Source organism: Aulonocara sp. 'chitande type north' Nkhata Bay, linkage group LG5 (genome assembly GCF_057382095.1).
Source record: "Aulonocara sp. 'chitande type north' Nkhata Bay isolate Kocher_YH1m ecotype deep benthic linkage group LG5, A_spYH_male_GT1.1, whole genome shotgun sequence".
In the NCBI taxonomy this organism is placed as follows: domain Eukaryota; kingdom Metazoa; phylum Chordata; class Actinopteri; order Cichliformes; family Cichlidae; genus Aulonocara; species Aulonocara sp. 'chitande type north' Nkhata Bay.
The window spans coordinates 36,374,837-36,396,730 of NC_141348.1; the positions used below are offsets into that span (position 1 = coordinate 36,374,837).

Here is a 21,894-nt window from a genome sequence, read left to right on the forward strand (position 1 = left end):
TGAAGAGAACTTCATTACCACTCATCTCCTAGTGTCAGTCAAAGGCTTGATTAGGCTCATAGCAGTTGTACTGTTCAGATTAGATGGCTACAAGGCAACAGCTGTGCACACACACAATATAAATATATCCCACGATCCCAAAATAAAAGCCCCTTCAGGTGTGTCCTGTACCAAATGAGTTAACTAGTAGTGATTTTAATTTATAATGACAAATATAGATGCAGTATAAAAGAAGTACTATTTTTCCAGTGTATCTTCAGTATCACAGTCTGCATACATCACTCCTACATTATTCCAGTGCTTTCCCTCATTAGTGGAAAACTGAGTTGTTAAGAATGAAAATATGGCCACTTTCAGATTGACAATTTCTTGCAGAAATGCCATGGCATGGCCTGCTTATTGCAGCACAACAGGATCTTTAGACTGAGGAAGATAAGCACCACCATTATTCAGAGCAATCAAGTTAATGAGTGTTTAATTGGGAACTGTGCTGTGAGCAGTTTAGCAGTAACATAAGTGTTTTCTCACTTTTCACAAAGTGAACCTCTTTGTCCAAGTGATTCAGGGCTCAACACGAGCTGAAAGTGCATTCTAGAGTAAGGTGACGGAGATACTGGTGCTCGTTAAGAGTGACAGAAAAGTGCGGGCACTGCGTGTTTGTCCACCGTCACACTCACTCACACCGACAGTACTCCTGGCTGGTTGAGAATAATGTGATGGATTTGAGGCAGTGGCACATGGCAGGGAATCCAAGAAACCCAGTTTTAATGACACACACTTGGAGCTCATATCGTAAATCTTCCCGACATGGTCCTGTGCCTCTTACAATAGCTGTGGGACAGGCTAGGTAACAGAGGTGGAGAGATGCAATTAGTCACACACTAACAATCAAAAGTTTGGAAATATGCATGTATTGAAAAACAGATATAGTTTTAATTAAAATAAATTAAATTGATTGGGAATGTTGAATATGATAATTAATGATTAATGGAGTCAAATATGAGGCATTAACCTTCGTAAGGTTAATGGAATAACTGTGAGCATACAGAGGCTAAGCCTCATTGGCCATCACCTCTGTTTTCGATCGTGGCTCAAGAGTTCGGAGTTCGCCTTGTAATCGGAAGGTTGCCAGTTCGAGCCCCGGCTCGGACAGTCTTGGTCGTTGTGTCCTTGGGCGAGACACTTCACCTGTTGCCTACTGGTGGTGGTCAGACGGCCCGGTGGCGCCAGTGTCCGGCAGCCTCGCCACTGTCAGTGCGCCCCAGGGTGGCTGTGGCTACAATGTAGCTTGCCATCACCAGTGTGTGAATGTATGTGATGTGTAAAGCGCTTTAGGGACTAGTAAAGCGCTATACAAATACAGGCCATTTACCATTTCTGATTGACACATTGTGTTACCTGTTCCAGGTGTGTCAGTTTAAACATGATTTGATCATTCGAAAGAAAAAAAAACATTCACAATTGAACAAGGCTAACAACTGTCATGCTTATTTTAGATACAATACAACAGCGGTCCCCAACCCCCGGGCCACCGACCGGTCCATGAGTCGTTTGGTACCAGGCCGCGAGAGTTAAGGCTCGGACGTGACATTTATGGTTTTTGGGGTTTTTATCCTTAACTTGGTTTCCCTGAGTCTTTTCCCATGTGTTATGAATGTGTTATGAATAAATTTTCTATATATTTTCATGTACTTTATATTTGTTTTGTAGTTGTGTGTCTTATTTTGAAAGAAATATTTACACGTTACCATAGCTACCAGAGTATTAAGGGGGATAGAGGAGGATTTTACTCTCAATGTTGTTGGCGCATTTCAGGAGGACGCTGCTAATAATGTTACACAATTACACAGTGAATTCGCATTTATTATTATATTTACAAAATGCCACAGCTTTTCTCTTTGTCGTATCATTTTATTTGTTGTATTTATCTGTGAAAGGCCAGTCTGTGAAAATATTGTCTGATATTACACCGGTCCGTGGCGCAAAAAAGATTGGGGACCGCTGCAATACAATCCAAACAACATTATTCCATCAGTGAAACTGATAGTGGGCCTTTAGATCAAAGCAAAGAACTCTAAATAAAAAAAACTTGATGCTAAATGTGGAAGATAAAATAAAAACGTGATTGCTTTTTGATGGTAAAGTGGGACATTTATGCAGAATAAACATGATCTAAGTTGATCTTTCCATTTTGCAACAGCATGACAAAAGCAGTTCCAGACTATGTAAGCGCTATTCAGACAAGATGTAGCCAGCTGGTTATCTGCTACAGGATATTAACCCTATTGACCTACTGTGTTAGCAAGTTAAATGTGTGTTTCCTATCAAAACAATCCAAATTGCTCAAACTACTTTCTAATCTAAAACTAATTTCTGCAGATTACAAAAATAAATTCACCCCAGAATACTGAAGATCTAAAATGCTGCGCTGCAAATGAATTAAACTGTATTAAGCCTTTAATAAGTAAGCCTTGCACTTGCATTACGTTTTTTAACTGATTTAACTGATCAAAATGTATAATTTCCTCAGTGACTGCAAACTTTTAGGTGGTTGTTCAGATTTTTCCAAGTATGCAGAGCTGTTAGAACAAAATGTAATGGACAAATAAACTCCTCAAGAAATCCCTCTTTGTGCCCCAAATAATTTGATAGTAAATATCTTGCTGATATCTTGCTTTCCCCCCCCACTTTCTAATCTAAATGCAGCCTGAGACTGATGGAATACACAATTGGCATAATGACTCAGTGATTACAATCACAAAGCAGTGCTGTGGATAACTAGTACCTGCATAGCCCTGCCCCAAGGCACCATTAGCATCTGCTTCAGACCTGTTTGCAACCGAGAGAAATTGAAATCCTCATAATGAGATTCAGCGGGTGTGCGAGGGTGTATTCTCCTCCAATGAGCTTGAATTATCCATGCACCTTCAATTTCCTCCTTTCAGTATTTCATCTATTGTCCTTTCCAAACTCATTATGACTCAATTTCTGTCTAATTCTAAGGCCTATTTGATGTACAAAAACAAACCAAGGCATTTTTTTGCAAATTCCCCCTGAAGAAAAAACAAAGAAAATAAAAATAAAAATGCTATTTTCATGTGCCACATACACATTAAGAAAATCTAAATAGCATTTAGCCTAATTACAAAAAACAAATGATATTGTAAACATGTAAATGATTATTGTATAGTAAACAGTTTGTGATACTGACCTTTGTTTCCTTGGTTTAATGTTTTATGAAACTGTAAAACATTTACATACGAACTTGCATATAAACATAAATGAATCTCAATCCAGTAGAGAAACCTGGAAAGATATACTTGTGTAAAAGTGGTATTATTAATTGTTCTGAGAACTCTCAATGGCTGAGATCTCAGAGGCATGTGCTCTACATGGCCAGCTGGTATTACACACATTTTTATGCTTCCTGTCTCCTTCCATCTGTTCTTGCCCCTGTATTTCCAGCCGCACATTCCCTGTACATGCTGTGAGACTACCTGCCAAGTATGGAACATTACAAGCTCCTCTTTGATCATATACAGATGTCCAGAGTCATCAGAGCAAACAGAGTTTTCCAGTGACAATAAAATTACAAGCATATCTGTGACTTTTATAGCTAGAGAGGAAAGCAGCCTTATTAGCCATTACCATCTTTTACTGAGATCATCACTTTAATATTCTGAAATTATTAAAGTGGATAAAGGTACGTTTGTGGGTTTTTTTTTAATGTATCTTTTACATTCAAATTTTTATTGCTGCAGCATAATTGTGTTGGCCATGAAAAACTACTGCATACAGAACAGATCTATTCATGTTTAATTCTCTACTGAGACAACTGATGCTTCATATGCATTAACATTTTTGGTTGGCCGTGCTGAATGGGAAGAGAGTCGTAAAGCCTTAGTCTCCTAAGGTGCTGTAAATGCAACATTGTGAAGTGGAGTGCATGGGACCAATGAAGTGTGAAACTATATTGTCTTTGCTTTTCATAAGGAGGGGACTTACCATAAACTTCTGGTCCTGGAAAAGGTCTTATCAACTCTAGAAAGAAACAAAGTGACAATATGTTACTTGATAATGATCCTTGATTTTCCTATGAATAAAAAAGTTTGCAAATGTAAACATGGCTATTGCACCTTGCTCTTTACTCAGATGTATTGCACTGCCCCCGTGTGGATATTTTTTGGCCACTTGTAAACACAGACTTATCAAATTGTTTATTTGTACATGGAGAATATCAGAGCTTTTCTTAACTGTACTGATTCCTCTTTAATTTCCTTTTTACTCTCTATGAATTTTGTTCCAGAGCACTTTTTCTCTACATGTTTTTTCTTTTTTGCGAAATTATTGATCATCTATCTATCAATCAATCAATCTTTATTTATAAAGAACTTTTTATACAAAAAAAATGTAGCACAAAGTGCTTTACATGGTTAAAAGCAGCCCATCCCACCCTCCAACTCACTCCCCACACTCTCATTAACATAAACGATGTGAATACACACATACACACCCCCCCCCCCCCCCCCCACACACACACACACACACACACGCACACTTAAAGAGTAAAATTGGGCTGGGTACGCATGAGCCAAGTGAGGAAACACTATAACAGGGAGCCGTCTGCACTGGGAGATGGTCACAGACCGCAGTCTCCAGGCTGGGCACACAGCAGGAGGGAGGCAAAGGAGCCCCCCAGCCAGGCTGAGAGAACCCCCAGAGCCCCAGCAGCCACGGTCGATCACAGCCCCGGTGCAGAGAGCGCCCTCCGTGGAAACACTGGAGATATGACACAATAGGATATATACAGGGTAAAACGATAAAATAAATTAGAACGGGATACAATATAAATATAAATATAAATAGAGTAAGAAGATTAAAAAATGAATAAGAATAAAATCAATAAATATTAGGTAAAGCCTAAATTAATAATAGAATAACAGGATAGAATAAATAAGCATAAAATAAATAAACGTCAAGTAAAAGCTAAATTAAAAAGGTGGGTCTCGAGCCTGTTCTTAAAAACATGTACGTTCTCTGCGGCCCTGAGCTCCTCCAGCAGGCTGTTCCACAGACGAGGACCATACCACTGAAAAGCTGCCTCTCCGTGAGTATGTGTCCTGACTTTAGGGACAATCAAAAGGCCAGTACCAGAGGACCTCAGGGTCCGCGAGGGTTCATATGGTAAAAGCAGATCTGAGAGATAAGAAGGCCCAAGACCATTAAGACATTTAAAAACCAATAAAAGAACTTTAAAATCGATCCTGAAACACATGGGGAGCCAATGCAGCGATTCTAAAACCGGTGTAATGTGGGCCCGCCCTCTGGTCTTCGTCAGCACATGAGCTGCTGAGTTTTGTAAAAGTTGTACAGTTGAAATATTCTTTTTAGGAAGACCAGAGAGCAGGGCATTACAGTAATCAATGTGACTGGTAATAAAAGCATGCATCAACATCTCCGTGTTGGCCCGAGAGAGAATAGAGCGGACTCTGGCTATATTTTTTAGATGATAAAATCCAATTTTGGTTACATGTTTAATATGTGGGATAAAACCAAGCTCAGAGTCAAAAATAACACCCAGGTTTTTCACTTGTAGCGAAGGACATAGTGAAAATGCCTCTAATTTAGACAAGAGTCTCTCTGAGCCTCGGGACCGATGATTAAAACTTCAGTTTTGTCCTGGTTAAGCTGTAAAAAGTTTTCTGCCATCCAAGATTTTATATCTAAAATACAGTTAAAAAGGGCTTCCATTGGTCTGGTGTCATCAGGAGACACGGAGATGTACAGCTGAGTGTCATCAGCGTAGAACAATGCTAATCACAACTATAGCATGTGGTGTAGCATACTGATAACGGGACCATTCATCTGAATCAGAATATCTTTATTGTCATTGTAACAAGTTCAACGAAATTAAGTGCAGTCCCTGCGATGTCAAGAAAGAAGAATATATAAGAAAGAAGTAATTAAATATAATTACAAAAGAAACTTTTAAAAACACAGTCACTCAGAAATAAATAAAAACTTATTGCACAGATAACACTTCATTGTACTCATTGTACTCGTTACAATGACAATGAAGATATTCTGATTCTGATTCTAAAAACCCCACTCAAACACACATTCTTATCCTAAAACACTCTTGGGTGATAATTCGCTGTCCCTAACTGTATTGTAATGTAATTAGCGCAGCTTTACTATTTTAAGTACAACACAGTGGGCCCACATTAATAACAATAACAATAACTTCATTTATAAAGCGCTTTCAAACAAAGTGCTGAACAGCTATTTGAAGATAAAGAATACAGAAAAAACAATACAGTTTAAAAACTGATAAAACAAAAGGGAATAGCAATAAGAACCAGTAAAAGCTTTAGGCCTAATATCTTCATCGAGGTTGTTCCACAAAGACGGGGCACAGAAAGAAAAATCACGCTCCCCAGTAGCCTTTTTTCTGGTTTTAGGAACTTTTAGAAGGCCAGTATCCTGAGATTGGAGAGCAGGGGGTGGAACATAGAGGTGCAAAAGGTCAGAGAGATATGAACGTGCCAAACCATTTGAAGCCTTATAGGTGAGCAACAGGACCTTAAATACTGCAAGCTAAGCAATGAAGAGATTTCAGTACTGAGGTAATGTGCTCAAATTTCCCAGTTTTGGTTAAAATGCAAGCAGCTGCATTTTGTACAATCTGTAAACCTCTAAAACTTTTCTTCGGTTACCCAGAAAGCAGAGCGCTACAATAATCAATGCGTGAAGACACAAATGCATTGTTATGCCCCTCTGCAGCCCCTAATCTCCTCAGTGTGTTCAGCTGGTGCCAATTGACCACACCTAGTCAGGTGTCTATAAAAGCATACCTGAAGCAGGCTTTCAGGGAGGCTCACTAGCCCTTGCCTTGGTAGTACCAGCTATTTTAGCAAACTTGCTATGCATTTTAAGATAAAACCTCTTCTCACCTAAATTCTGGTGTTCGTCTCCTTATTTATGTTGCGGCTTTTGAGCTGGATCGTAACAGCATGCACAAGAACCTCTGCAGTGTCAAGTGATAAAACTTGTCTGATTTTAGCTATGTTCTTTAGGTGATAAAAGGCAGTCCTTATTGTCTCTTTTACGTGAGACTCGAAGAGTGCATCGGGTCAAACCACATGCTCAAGTTCATTACCTTGTCGCTGCAATTTATGACATAGTCATAAATTTTGATTGTGATGTTTTGGGACAACTACTGAATTGTGACCATCAAATCTGTCTAATCAGCATTAAGAAGCAGGAAATTATCAGATAACCAGCCCCTAATTTCAGATAAACAAGCTTGTAGTTTAGGCAAGTCAGCACAGTATCCAATGGTTAAAGCAGTGGCTCCCAAAGTAGGGGTATGAATAAAAAAAAAAGAATGCTTGGACCTTGCTAGCATAATGGACAGGTTTTCTTGACAGGGCTCCCACGCAAATGCAAAGCAGAAGATGGTTAAAGCTCACAAAACTATTCCAACAACCACCAAACAGCAAAAACAGGAAATGAGAGCAGGTAAACGGATCCTGCATAAAGACGTAAACACAAAGCGCCGACCCGACCCATCAGAATCTGTGAGATGTCAGCTTTCTCACCCGATGGCAAGTCGGTGCTGAAAGCCGACATTACAGCTAACATTACAACTAACAGTCTGAGATCTCCCAGACAGGTAGGATCATAGCCGTGATGATACATTTCCTGTGTTTCCAAAATAATTTTTTATGTTTCTGTAATGGTTAATCAGAATCAAAATCAATCAGAATATATAGAAATTATGTGGTCACAGTTGCTCCAAAACACTAAAGTTAAATTAAATAATACTTTGAAGGTCTTAGAAATTAAGTTTTTAATGCTAACATATAATTATTGTTGTAATTTTCCAATGTACTGGTTTACGAAAAGCAGAAAAAGTACAGTAGTAAAACACATAAAGATGTCAAATTAGTCATTGTGTAATAGGTGAATCTTACTTTTAATTCATTTCACTTCAGCAAATTTAGCAATTAAAACATTTTTTTTCATTGTAAAAGTTTTTCACAGGTTTCTAAGATAACTCTGTTTCCTTGTTTTAAGGACAGGTGGTCTAATACAGCAGTCCCCAACCCCCGGGCCTCGGACCGGTACCGGTCCGTGAGTCGTTTGGTACCGGGCCGCGAGAGTTGAGGCTCAGGTGTGAAATGTATGGTTTTCAGGGTTTTTATCAGTTTTCAGTGTTATTTTGTTATCGTTTTTATCATTAACTCAGTTTTCCTGGGTCTTTTCACGTGTGTTATGAATAAATCTTCTTTTTTTCAGTACCAGTACTAGTTTTATTTTGTTGTATTTATTCGCGACACCTTAAAGGCCGGTCCGTGAAAATATTGTCGGGCATAAACCGGTCTGTGGTGCAAAAAAGGTTGGAGACCGCTGGTCTAATACATTCAACAACAACAATATTTATACACACATACAGAAAAATCAAAGAATTTTGCATGACGTGGATGAATATTTTCATAATAACACATGAACTTAAAAGATTTCATGTTGGTTTTCTTTACAAGAACTCTTTTTCATTACGAGTTCACAGTAAGAATCAAAATCAAATCACTTCACAGTCAAATTCAAGTGGACATTTGTGCCCAGTCTGAAGAAATTCCCTCAAGGTTTTCCTGACATATCATTTTCACTTGAAAGGGAGGGCTGTGTGGCTGTGCAGGCATCCTCACAACCCAGAAATATCAATCATGTCAAACATAACTCATGTAAAGCTTAACTGCATTAATTGTGGACTGTTGCTGTTATGTGTTGATATGAGGAATGGCAGAGAGAAAGATGGAGGAAATGTGGTTTTTGGTCAAATTAGTTGCCAGGGACAGAAAAGAGGAAATATGAGATAAGAGAACAAAGTGGTGCTTTTCTTCTGCTGGTTTTCTTCTGCTGGTACATTATAGTTAGTCAACAAGTCAGGTTTTCTGTGTGGTTGGTGTTTTTTTTTTTTTTATTCATTATCCTGAAATCAAATGATTTCATTTGATTTTGATTTTATTGATTAGCATTCAAATTCAAATCTCAGTGAAAACAGTGAAAAAACAAACAAACAGTGAAAACAGAACAAAAATCTACCATAAAGAAAGAAAGCATGAGACAAGGCTAATCAAAAGGTATTGGCTGAAGCATTTGCTTATTACGCCAACCCTTTTCACAAAATATCTTTTTGTATGCAGCTCCTGTACACAGGGCTTGAAGAAAATAATAAAACAAAGCAAAAACCAACCAACCAAACAAACAAACCAAAAAAAAAAAAAAAAAAAGAAAAACAAAGAAAAAAAACTTTCCACCTTAGATAAGTAACTACATCAAGGCAAAAGAATCAAGAGGTTTTTTTTTTCTCCTTTTTGCTCTTTTCATTCTTGATTTATATATGTTTCTAATACTCTATTTTTAAACATGTTTTTAAACAAGGAAAATGAACTACACCTTTTTAAATCACTGTCATAACTATTCCACAGGTTAACTCCTCTAACAGAAACACATCTCTGCTTTATATTTGTCCTTATCTTGTTTTTTTTAAAGAAATCTGTTCCCCTTAAGTCATATTGACTCTCTCTGACTTTGAACAGCTTCTGAGTACTGGGGCAAAGCAAGTTATTTTGTGCTTTATACATTATCTGTGCCATTTTATATTCAACTAAATCATAAAATTTCAGGGTATTCAGATTAATAAACAAAATGTTAGTTGGTTCTATATAGTTTGATTGGTTTATAATTCTTATAGCTCTTTTTTGTAACTTGAAAATAGGAAGAGTGTTCGTTTTATATGCATTACCCCATATCTCCAGACAGTAAGTCATATATGGAAGCAACAGAGTACAATAAAGTGTGTATAATGATTTTTTTGTTCAGGACATGCTTTGTTTTATAGGGAATAGCAATGGTTTTTGACATTTTTGTTTTCACGTGGTTTATATGAGACTTCCAACTCAGCTTATCATCAATTATCACTCCAAGAAATTTATTTTCGTACACTCTTTCAATTTCAATTCCATTAACCCTTATTTTAGATACATTTTTCATTTGTCTAGTGCCAAAAATAATCAATTTTGTTTTCTTTATATTTAATGATAACTTATTTACATCAAACCAGTTTTTTAATATATTTAACTCCTTTTCCGCTGTAGTCAGAAGCTGTTCTAAGTTTTTACCTGAGCAGTACAGAGTGGTATCATCAGCAAACAATACACATTTTAACAGTTTGGAAACACTACATATGATCAAGGACAAATTCCAGAACCAGATGCTAGAGGTGGACAATCAGCCTACTAATAACCACTGCTTATCCCTTTCTCCCCATGGCAAAGCCAGTCAAACAATTACTTTATGCCAACACAATCACAGGCATTCATTCCACTTATTGGTGAAGGAATGAAAATGGAAAATATCATCAGGATAATAGAAGCCGTTCTGCTTTTTCTCTCCTTTAAATTTACAAAGAAAAAAGCCAACTCAAGTTAGGTTCAAGTATATAAAAAGATGATAAAAATGATAAATGAGATTTCTGGGTTTAGGATGTGCAGGTATTAAATGCAAAGTCTAACCCATTTTTTCTACTGCAACGTATTCCAAAAACTGGTTAAATGTCAGACTCACAGAGGTAGTGCACTTCCTGCCAATGGTAAAGAAAACATGTTGATCCTTGTCTCCAGTAAAAGCAGAAATACTGCAATTTTAAAATACTCTATTTCAAGCAAAGCATGTAATAAATATTAGCATATTAACGCTTGTATCTATACATGAAAGAGCACTTATGTGTGATATGAAGTTTAGAGTGGTTTGCAAGGATGTGCAAGTATCCTCTCTGTTTTGTTAAAGTGAAAGCCTTCTATATATTTGGTAGTTCAACAGAATAGAATAGAATATTATTCATATCTTTTATATTCAGCCCTGCAGATGCCTTTAATACTATCATTACCTTTTTTTAAAAATGCAATAGGTTGATATTTGGCATGCCCATACCACTGGGTGGCAGGACAGAACTAAGTGGTAAAAATGGAGGTAGATGTCTTATCTGGGTATTTGTGCATGCCTGTGGCTATATCCCAATTCAGGGTCTGCAGCCTTAAAGGCTGCATTTTAAGGCCGATTACGTCACAGCGACGCGACGAAGGCTGTCCCAATTCGAAGGCTGCTCGAAAAGCAGCCCTCAAATGAGTCCTTCATTTCCCTAAATTTTAAGGATGTGGCGGTGTAGACTTTGTGGCCCAACATATCCCAGAATGCATAGCACGGTGGTGGGTGTGGATAATTTTGCCGAAAAAAAACGGCGGATGAGGGGCAGCCGAAGAGTAAACTTTAAGCAAGTACTGAATATTATGTCACTTATTTATATGCAAATGTTTAATAACGAAGAACATTAAAACATTACTGTTGGCCACATGTCGGCAAAGTTATGTGACATTAGTGACGTTTGTACTAACTTGGTTTTAAAGCCTTTACTTTAAAATATACGCCGTTCAATAGCTGACCTTAATCTTACAGAGAATGATCAAAGCTCATGTAGAAACAAACAAACAAAAAAGTTTCCAGCTGTTAGTATCATGGTTGCTAGGCAACCTGGGCAGCGCGACGGAAGCTAGACCGTCCCATTTTACAGGCCTCGCACTTAGCGGTGTTTGAGTACGCGGCCCTTGTGGACCGTTAAGGCTGCAGACCCTGAATTGGGATACAGCCCTTGTCTCCACACTGGTGTCTCTGTGATTCCTCTACCTGTGTAGTTCACCAGCCTGATACTAGCTTAACCTCTGCTTCTCTCCTCCTTCAATAAGCATGTATGTTGTCAGAATATTGGATAAACTTGTGTGTGAGACGAGGGGTATGATGTAAGAAAGTGAAACACCATCACTGCAGTGTTTGATATATCAAATACGTTATTGCATTTAACATTTGCATGGCACAGACTGCTAGCCTGTGGTTTTGACATTGGATACATGTCACTTTTGTTCATGACTGTAAACTTTACGTACGCAGGACTTTGTTCTTTTTCTTTGTTTGTTGCAAAGGGGAATGGAAATATTTCCATCAGCAATATGCTTGATCGATATCAATGATGTTTTCCTACTGACTCAGCAACATGCTGTTTTGGTAGTAACAGAAGGGGTGAGAAACTAGCCATAACATAAACAATTACGCCTCCATCTTTTGTAGAAACACAAAACTTTCTCAAGGGCTGACTGATAGGAGAAACATAAGAAAACATCCTGCTATACAGGTTAGTATAACAACTCAAAGCTATGAAACAGACTGAGAGTTTCATTTTGGAGGCTTTTAAGTAGAAACACGTTCCAAGAAATAGCTTTATAATCTCCCATTTCATATAATTTTTGATCTTAAACATTAAACACTGCAGTTGGTTATTTTAATTTTATTCTCACAAACATTTTCATATAGTGTTACACAAATTCCTCAAAGCTGAGAGATTGAAAATGATGCTTAAATCATGGCATATTAACACTTCTGTCCAGAGCGAACATCTAATAATACATTAGCCTGTTCAGACAGAAAGCTCTGTGGGTTATTTCCTATAAGTGAAATAATCTAAAGTAAATAGAATGAAAGTTATTAATCACTCTTTACTAGTCAGAACCACATAACTTTACAACACAATATCAATAACCATCTGCAAACTTTCAGCTTTGTGATGGTTGTGACTGTGACCTAGAGCCAAAATTTGTCCAAACACACGTGAACACAATTTTAACATTTTGTTTTCTGGTCTCTTTTAGTATATATGTCTTTGAGACGTTACATAATCATACTTGATACTTATGTGCGTAGGAATTGGATACATTTGATACTGTCTATATGTTCTGATACATAATTAATACAAGGTATTTGTCTTATTATATTTGAACGTTTCTCCCAAAATGCTACGTCCAGATGAACAGAATCAACCTTTTGGGATTATATTGAACAGTTAACTGAATTTGTGTTAAAGTTGTTAACTGATGATTTTTTTGTTTTTGGTCTGTTACTGGTTTTTGCTTTATCTGCCCATTGACTGGGTATAGAAATATATTGGTTGCAGTTTTTGGGGGGAATAGTCCATGTGGCTTTTATAATTTTAGTTGGGCGCTTTCCGCAGTTTTTCTCGAAGAAGATTAATGTTTATTTCTGTTTGTACATGGTCCCTGACAAATAAAGTGAAAATGAAAATGAAATGAAATGTCTCAAACATGCTAAAAAAGTTTCTTCAAACCAGTTATTAAATAGTAGTATAGTAGTCATACTGCCACACACACACACGCATACTGAAAGACACACAAAGTAATACAGTGATAATGCAAATGGTAAACATGTTACTAATATAAACAATGAATCATGTGAATAATAAATGGGAACAAGAGAATGTCAAAAGAAATTGAGTGTGCCAATGCACGTGCTGCTGGTTGAGCTGTGAGCAGTCAATAGCTTTCTGGAGGTTGCAGGAATACTGGAAGAAAAATGTAGGCTGCCTGAAATAAAGCTAGAAGCACATGTTGAATGTTTTAATCTCAAGGAAATTTTATTTTAAAAGGTCAAAACATTTCCAGGCATCCTATCTTTACCTATAACCTATCCTAAGCGTTCCTATCCCAAAAGACTAGCAGATCCCTCTCAACTCCCGGTCTTACAGATTGTTGTTAAAAGAGTGGCAAATATGTCCCTGTCTGAACTTTTCAGAGATGTGTTGCTGGGGTTATAAAATGACTACTGAAGCATCTTTTAGAGCTTCCACCCGCAGCCTTTGTGTTTTCACTTTGTTTTTTCATGTAGGCAGTATAAACACACATTACTAGTTCAAAACATGACTTCAGTAAATAGGTGGACATTTTTAAACGGGATATAGGCTCCACATGCAAAGATTTTAAAAATGGCACATTAAGAAACGCTGATAACCCTCGTGTTCACCCACTATTCACTCGCCCCTCTGAACAGGTCATCCACTTTAACTGTTTTCTTTAGTGAAGTCTGTCACCTCAATGTAATGACTAAAGAGACTCCTAAGCCAACAATCCTGCAAGGCTAGAGGAGTATAATGATCATAGTTTGCTCATGGGTTTTCATTATGTTAAAAGTTTAAAAACAAACAACAACTATACAAAAAGTATAAACAAATAAAGCTCTAATTTGCATGATGATTAGCATTTTTGACAGTTATTATGACAGTTATATTGATTTTTTATTTAAATGATGCGATGGCATTTGCTTTTGAATCTTACTCAGAAAAACCACCCTAATCCAAATTATTTTTGTGAGGCTGTTCACTTTAAACCCAGTGACCTCTCCAGGTCCATCTCTCTGATCTCTCTGACCACATAACCTTCAAAAGAGAGTAGGAGTTTGACTGTCCAGGCTCTATCATTTGGCTCTACAGTGATTACCAATCTCACACAAAGCACACACACAATCATAGTATTCTCAAGTTTTTAATTTTATATTCATATTTTCTGTGATTTTCTCTGAGGTTTAAAATGTGTAGTATTGATTTAAGAAAAGCTGATTTAGCAATATTTCCACCAGAATCCACAAACAGATTGTGGGTTGCTGTATGTGATCACTTTTTAGGGTCCTTAAAAAACAAAGCAGTAACCTCCCCATCAGATTAAGCACAGCCACACAAAAAAAACGACATTACATAATGTTGGAGGGATGAAAATAGCAAAGAACAAAAGGTGGGCTGTTTGTACAGTCACACTAGCCTCCTCAACACCATTTTCAGGTAGCTACCGTATAATACCTGCAAGGGAAATTGTAACAGAGCAGTCAGATATGTGCACAATCCAATCATCTTTCACATGGCTGAACCGTTGCCATTTCTCTCTAGGCTTAAAGCAGACTTTACTCACCAGCAGGAAACCAACCATCTGTAACCTAAAACCTGTAAACATACCAGCATCATTGGCTTATTCTTTCTGGCTTCTATAATTACAATCACAAGCTCAAATTTAGGAAATTCACTCATCAGCTTGGTATTATATTGTTCAAAGTTCCCTATAGTAAAGTTAAAAATAGCTCAACCGTAACCAAGTCTCTATTTTTTTAAATCATCTGTCCTACTTCACGTAATCGCTTGCTTTAAATTTACATAGTTCAGAAAAAAAAATATATCAGCAAGGAAGCTGGCACAGGAGATAGTAAAATTGCTCAAATAGGAGGCAATTTCCAGTTGTTTTCCACCTCATCCATTTTTCCTTGCAGCTGTTTACAAGCACTTTAAAGAAATAGCCATGTTGCTATCCGCTAACAGCAATTACCCTTAAATTGTATGCGGAAATTAATCTGCTACAAAATAACTACAAAATAACAAATGCAGAATGGTAATGTTATGGTCTAGGTCTGGGCTCCATCCATTTCTGTTTAAGAATCCTTTCAATGTTATTCATTAGGAAATTATTTCCCCAGAGATACGCTTTTCAACAACAAGGATTTTAAAAACAGAGACAGATTTCCCAAGCAATTGCAAAACAAACCAAATTAAAATGAAAAAGCTCGTTTCTTTTCTTGAAACAAACACACACTAATTCATCTAACACAGATGCATGCTTTTAAAGGATCCCCAGGCTACTTTCGATTGTACAGAAGCATACATAAGACTAGACTGGATCACAGATAGCTGGGAAGAGTTAGGGCAAAGTAAATGTGTAAGAAACAAAATCAAATACCAGATCAAAACTAAACTTGACTGTTCCAGCAGTGCACTGCGAGGACAAAACTGGAGTGGGCCACCTTTATCTAACAACTCAGCCAAGCTGAGTGTTACAATGCACTTTAGGAGTCAACCACTGATTTTGCTGCTTTTATTCCACAATTCATATAATAAATAATTGATTCAGTTCATTCTTGTGACACCCAGCCAAACAGAGCTTTCCAACAGATTCAGGTTTGGTTTGTGTGAAAAAGAAGAAGACTTGTGAGCACAGTGCTACAAATCTCCTGAATTTAAAATCAAATGTCTACAACCTAATGTGAGAAAACATTATAGTGGGACAAATAACTGCAGGCACTCGCTTGCTCTAACCAAATGATTGTAACAGACTGAAACAAATGCAAATGTAATGTTTATATAAATGAGATTTAAAACAGCTGAATACAGCATTTAGTTTTCAGGTGATAGTAACAATTTCATTTGCACTTGTTACAATACCAGCTTACAAAAACCAAAATGTCAATGAGTTAGTAGTTTAGCCAGCTTATAATTCAACAAAGTACTCTAATGTGTCAAGTACAGAAAGGAAGAGATAAGCTTTTCTTGTCGTTTATTGGCTTGCACACACTACTGAGGATTAAAAATCCACTTCGAAGTCAAAGAGTCATATGCCGAACAAATTAATCCCATTCATCATCAAATGAGATTAATTCGTCCTGCAAATAAAAGTGTTTGAGTTGAGAAGTATTATGACAGTAATACAATAATATGACAAATGCATCAGCATGTCTTAAAATCACATTACTGATTGTAGCATGACAGTGATAGTGTCAACCAACAGGACCACTCCCTCCAAAATAATAACAGTATCTAACTTTACTTTCTGTCTTTCTTTCCTTCCTATCTAATATGACATATCAGTATCTATGGCACCCTCCTTCTGATAGCAAATGCACATTTTCCCCCTAAGGAGATGCTCTCCATTTCTGGTTTGTGTCACACTCTTCACAGTTACAGTATCACTCAGTGAGCTTGCAGTGGTTTCAAGACAAGATGTTATCTGTCATGCAAACACACAAGTCTGCTAGCAATCAAAGCAATTGCCAGAAGTTTTTCCAGAGTAACACCATGCACATTTTGTGACCACTTTCCCCATCAACAACAAGAAACCTCATGCCACCTGCCAACCAGTTGCAAGTTTATTTTTCTTTATCATTTTGTTCATTATAAATGTATCTGTAACTCTGGTCTTATGTTAACAATTTTACAAAATGGTTTCAACTGAATATTGTTCAGTACTTTAGGAGTAAGAATTTGGTGACATTTCAAATAGCATGCATAAAGGTTGTGCTGTGAAAATGGAAAAGTGCCAGCAAATATGACTTTGGCCTTAACCTTGAGCACAGCTTGGGTGAATCATAAGGCAATCATCGTGTGTAGGCCTGAACAATACTGTAGGACGAGTGGCGCTTCTTGAGAATTGTGGATGGATGACAGGCGCCTCGTCAAGGAATGAGCGCATTCAGCTGGATGAACTAACATCTAAGGTCTGTGATCATTTTCTCACTATTCATCTATTGTAATCTGACTCCTGCCCTTTATGTCTGACAGAAAAGAAACTTAATGTAAACATTGCTGTATGTTTAACTTATTTGATAATATGAAACCCATCAAGTTAAATAAAACACAAATCTGTGGTAGGCTTAATAAAATAAAAAAAATAAAATAAAAAAAGAATCTGATGAGTGCAGTTCAGGTGACAGTGAGTGCACTTTCATCACACCACTCCATATCTATTTTGGACCATTCCTTGAATCTCACTGCTCATTTTATTACAAGAAGCCTGTTGCTGTTTCAGAAATGCTGTTTCTGTGCCCCACAAATGTTTCCTTGCCTGCTATTGGTTGCCCGTGTCTGCTTGTGCACTCAGACTACCTTTCAAACTGACTTCTACAACAAAAATGTCAAATTTGTGTCTCGTGAGTGTTTTCTAGGCTGACTTGGCAGAACTCACAGGCTGCAAGACACAACATTAAAATAATTTCACTGCCTCATGAATTGTAATGCACTATTCATTGTTCATAAACCAAAGCACATCTCAAATATCCATACTCTGACTGCTTCAAAATCATCTGTCACATTAATAAAAGTGTGGAACTATACAAAGTCGAGATAATTACCTCTTCTCACTGTTTTACCCATACTAATGAAGTATTTAGTTATTCCCTGCCACCAATCACTGACTTCCTTATTCAGTATCAAGTAAGCATCACACATATTTAATTATGCACCACTTTGGTTGATGACAGGCAATCAGTGCTTTATTTGCTGGAATAAAAACGGTTTGCACTTTGAATAACCTTATCGATCACATATCTGTATGGATTTAGAAGCTGTTTAAAGCTACCAGTTATATACATTTAGACTGTTGTGTTGACTACAGTCACTTTTAAATACCTTACAAGTAGTGAGGTCTTTAAAAAGACAGATGAACAGATCACCATGACTGAGACAACCATATGCAAACCTCCCCTTGTAGCACTTTTGTAGCTTCCCCTACTAATGGTTCACGTGTAAATTAAGAGTGCACAGTTCTGTTAGCTAATTCAGCAGCTGCTGAGCAGATGCAGTACTAGTCCCAGAGCAGTCACACCTTCCTCTCACTACTCCAGGGCTGGCAATACAATGCAACAGGTACATGTACACTGCTGTGACAGCAGTGTCAACTGTCAACTGGCAAACTGCAAAATCAATTGATGTTCCGACAGATTAGTCCTCTATTATCTTACCCTCCATAAGCTCCAAATGTGAAACTCCTTTTCCTCTGAGACATCCTGCTGAATGGCTGATGAGGCTTCCCTGTGGTGTGCAGGATCAGAGCAGACTACAACACAAGGACTGTCATTCCTCTTCCTTTTTCTTTTTCTCTTAGCTTCTCTGTGCGCCTCTCCTTCCTTTCTACACCTCTAACTCTTTCTCTTCTCTCCTCCCTCCTTGACTCAGCCCTCACTGAGTGTGTGTGTTTTTGGTATTTTATGTGTGTGTGTACACAACCCAGCCCTCCCTCTTTCTGTCTCCTCTGTGCTCTCTGACTAAGTAGCTCCTATCTCTGCCAGATTAAGAGAAAGGTGCGTCCAGCTGTCTTGTTCTGTTGTCCTGGAAACAACCACAATGATTTCTTGAATTCAAACACACCGTTTTCATTCCCACTTCTGACAGCAAGAGGGCAAAAAAATCCCTACATTAGCCAGTGTCCCACAAAAGGCATCTTCCTCAAGGTGTTAAACTAAGAATGGAGGAAACAGCTATGGACACATGTGAATGTGCATTATTTTTTTTTAACTCTAAAGCGCTTTAATTATATATATATATATATATATATATATATATATATATATATATATATATATATATATTTTTTTTTTTTTTATAGCTATTATGTTCACCCCCCAAGTTAGACAGTCGCTGGTGTAATTTGTACTCCTCCATTTTGAACCAAGATACTAAACCCCAATAAACTGTTCCAAGCAAATTTTTTGATTCGCTATTTAATGGCAGAAAATATTAAACAGTGTCATGGTTCTGGAGTTTAGTTTTGTCACTTTCTCTCTTATTTTCTATTCTTTCGTTATGCCAACTCTTGTTAGGTTTACTTTTAGTGTTTTTCAGGCTTCCCTCCAATTTTCTGCTACACCTGTTCCCAGTGCATTCATCATTATTTTGCCACTTGGTAGATCTTGTGTTTTTTTTCCTTTTTTAGACTCCCTGTGCTACTTATTCTTTGTTTATAGCCCAGTCATAATTATGTATCACCCTTTGGAAAGTTCTCTGGAATTTGCCTTTTCCCTGCTGCTCATCTGGTGTGTTCAGCTGACTGCCTCAGTGTGTATGACACACCTGAATCTGCGAATTCTGAGATTTACTATGTAAAACTATGCCAAAGCGGGGGTAGTCACAGATGATGCATTAATAGTAGCACCTTGATTATATATTTACAGAATTTAACATCTTTTCTAATACTTTGAAGTGAAAAATGTGAAGTGGCATGAATTATATATGTTTTAATAAGGTGCTATTCCAGCTTACATCAATCACTCATTTGTCATGACTCATACTAATTTGACTGAGGTCTGACAAAATTATCCTTTGCCACCATGAAAATGATTACTTGAAAGCAAATAAACTGTTTGAGTTCTTGCAACTGAAAAAAAATCCCAAAAATCAAAGTAAAAGCTGTGTAAATAAAAAACTAATTTTGCTCAAGAATATCTTAGTTATCAAATTTCCAGGTCCACATCTGAGCTTACTCCCTCCCGAGTTAGACTTCAAAAGAGGATGAGATCTGATAGATGCAAGTCTCTCATCTTACTTGAACTATTTTTGGCCTGGCAATTCAAGCTCGAAAAAGACATTCACGTGTTTTTCTGTGATCACACATCTCCCAAAAGACAAAAAAAGTCAGATATCGTCACTAAAACCAATATAATTCTACTTGATCCTGCTGAATATTTCAAAAAGAGATAGGTGTCAAAGTGATACACACATTAGGATATGTGGAAAATTATATCTCTGCCAATCTGCTGGAACAAGTCTGCTTATAATGACTTAAAAAAAAAAAAAGGATGTTCTCTGATATCTCTTCCTCCTTGTCCCCTCTCATTTTCTTTCCTCTTGACTCTCTTTCCTTCCTCATGTCTGGTCTTGATTCCTCTTACATCTTGTCATATAGCCTGTTTATCAGACTTCACACTGACTCTGACTATTATACATTTTATTAAATAATCTATAATCAAAAATTAGCTTCTAGAGAAAAATGTTTTATAGAGGCTGCTCCTCTATTACAGTCAGCTCGCCCTACTTCCTCTGCTGATAATGACATGACACATCTCTCACAGAACAATTCTCCGGAGTCAGACTTGCGCTAACAAACTTATTACTGGTGTCCAGAAATGTAGTTTCAAAAGCTCCTTTTGCTGTTGCTTTTCCTTCGTGTCTCTCAAAAGATGCCCTTCGTGATGATGTATTACCAAAAAAAGGGAAAAAAGAAAACTATTCACTCAGACTGATTTGTGTGAGACAGGTGAAAGGGAAAGGGCAGCCAGGTGTAATTAGTCCATGTCTGTCGCTTCATTCAGGAGACATGGCAGGCTGGCTAAACAACGAGCCTGCCTTGACTTTGAGGACTTGACTGGCAATGGAAGGAGGTCCAGAGTAATGAGAAGGTGCCCTCTGTGAGATGAGGTTCAATCCACCCCATCCAGCAGTAGAAAAATATAAATCACCTTGAGAGCAGGAGACAGAGTAAGAACACTAAAGACGCTTGTTATCCACAAGGTGCAGGAACTTAGTAGCTTTGCAGTTTACATTGCAGTTAGCAATGCTGTTCTTGCTGCAGGCAAGTGTTTTAAATCACTACCTCAAATTCAAATTCAAATTTTATTTGTCACGTACACAGTCATACACAGTACGATATGTAGTGAAATGCTTGGACAACTGCTCGTGACCTAAAGAGAACAAAAAAGGAAAAGGCTATGAATAAGATAGGAAATAAATATGAAAAATTAAAAAGGGTAAATTTAACTAGGAAGGAATAAAATATAAATTAAGGTTAAAAATGAAATAACTGTACAACACAAATTAGAATGAAGGGTACATTTAACTGGGAAAGAATAAGATAAAATATATAAATTAAAGTTGAAAATAAAATAACTGTACAACAAAATACACAATATAGAACTATATAAGAATGTATGAAGAAATATAAATAAATATATACACAATAACCTGATGTGCGGTAGTTTACCAAGACTCGAAGTTTACTGCTATGTTAGTGGTGCTCTGAAGCTACGCTTTGCTCCAGTGGTGCTTAAAGGTAATGATGAACTGCAAGTCCTAGAATGCCATTGGCAACTGTTCAGGGTTTGATTTTCTTTGAACTTTATTGAGACTTAAAGTGGCACTGTACATAAATAATACAGAAATCAAGTTTCACCGGTGTTAAAGTACAGCTGGGTTTAATGGGAGTATTCTTGGCTTTGTGCAGGCTGTAAAATTCCTCTAAATAAGGAAAAGGTTTGACACGCTGGAGACAGTAAAATGTGAGCATCACCAAATCAGACAAAACCACTTATGTTAAGTTCTGTTGTGAAGAACCAAGCTGAGCATTTTCAGTGGTGCCATGTTATTATTTTGAAAATTGTCGTGGATCTGACCGAGTAACCAATGTT

The 21,894-nt window shown here is 37.3% G+C and overlaps 1 protein-coding gene across 9 annotated transcripts in view; it reads right to left on the reverse strand.

Annotated features, from left to right (window-relative positions):
- rap1gapb (RAP1 GTPase activating protein b) overlaps positions 1-21,894 on the reverse strand; it is a 110,799-nt gene that overhangs the window by 47,257 nt on the left and 41,648 nt on the right. For 4 of the 9 annotated variants that reach the window (XM_086293299.1, XM_086293293.1, XM_086293295.1 and 1 more), the window contains one exon: positions 4,006-4,041. Coding sequence is in view for 5 of the 9 variants with exons in the window: in XM_086293298.1 (XP_086149424.1) it covers positions 4,006-4,041; positions 18,457-18,500 (80 nt within the window). In the remaining 4 variants the exon portion in view is untranslated. Of the gene's footprint in view, positions 1-4,005; positions 4,042-18,456; positions 18,649-21,894 lie in introns of those variants that run through there. The other 5 variants (XM_086293292.1, XM_086293290.1, XM_086293298.1 and 2 more) reach the window with 4 other exon arrangements.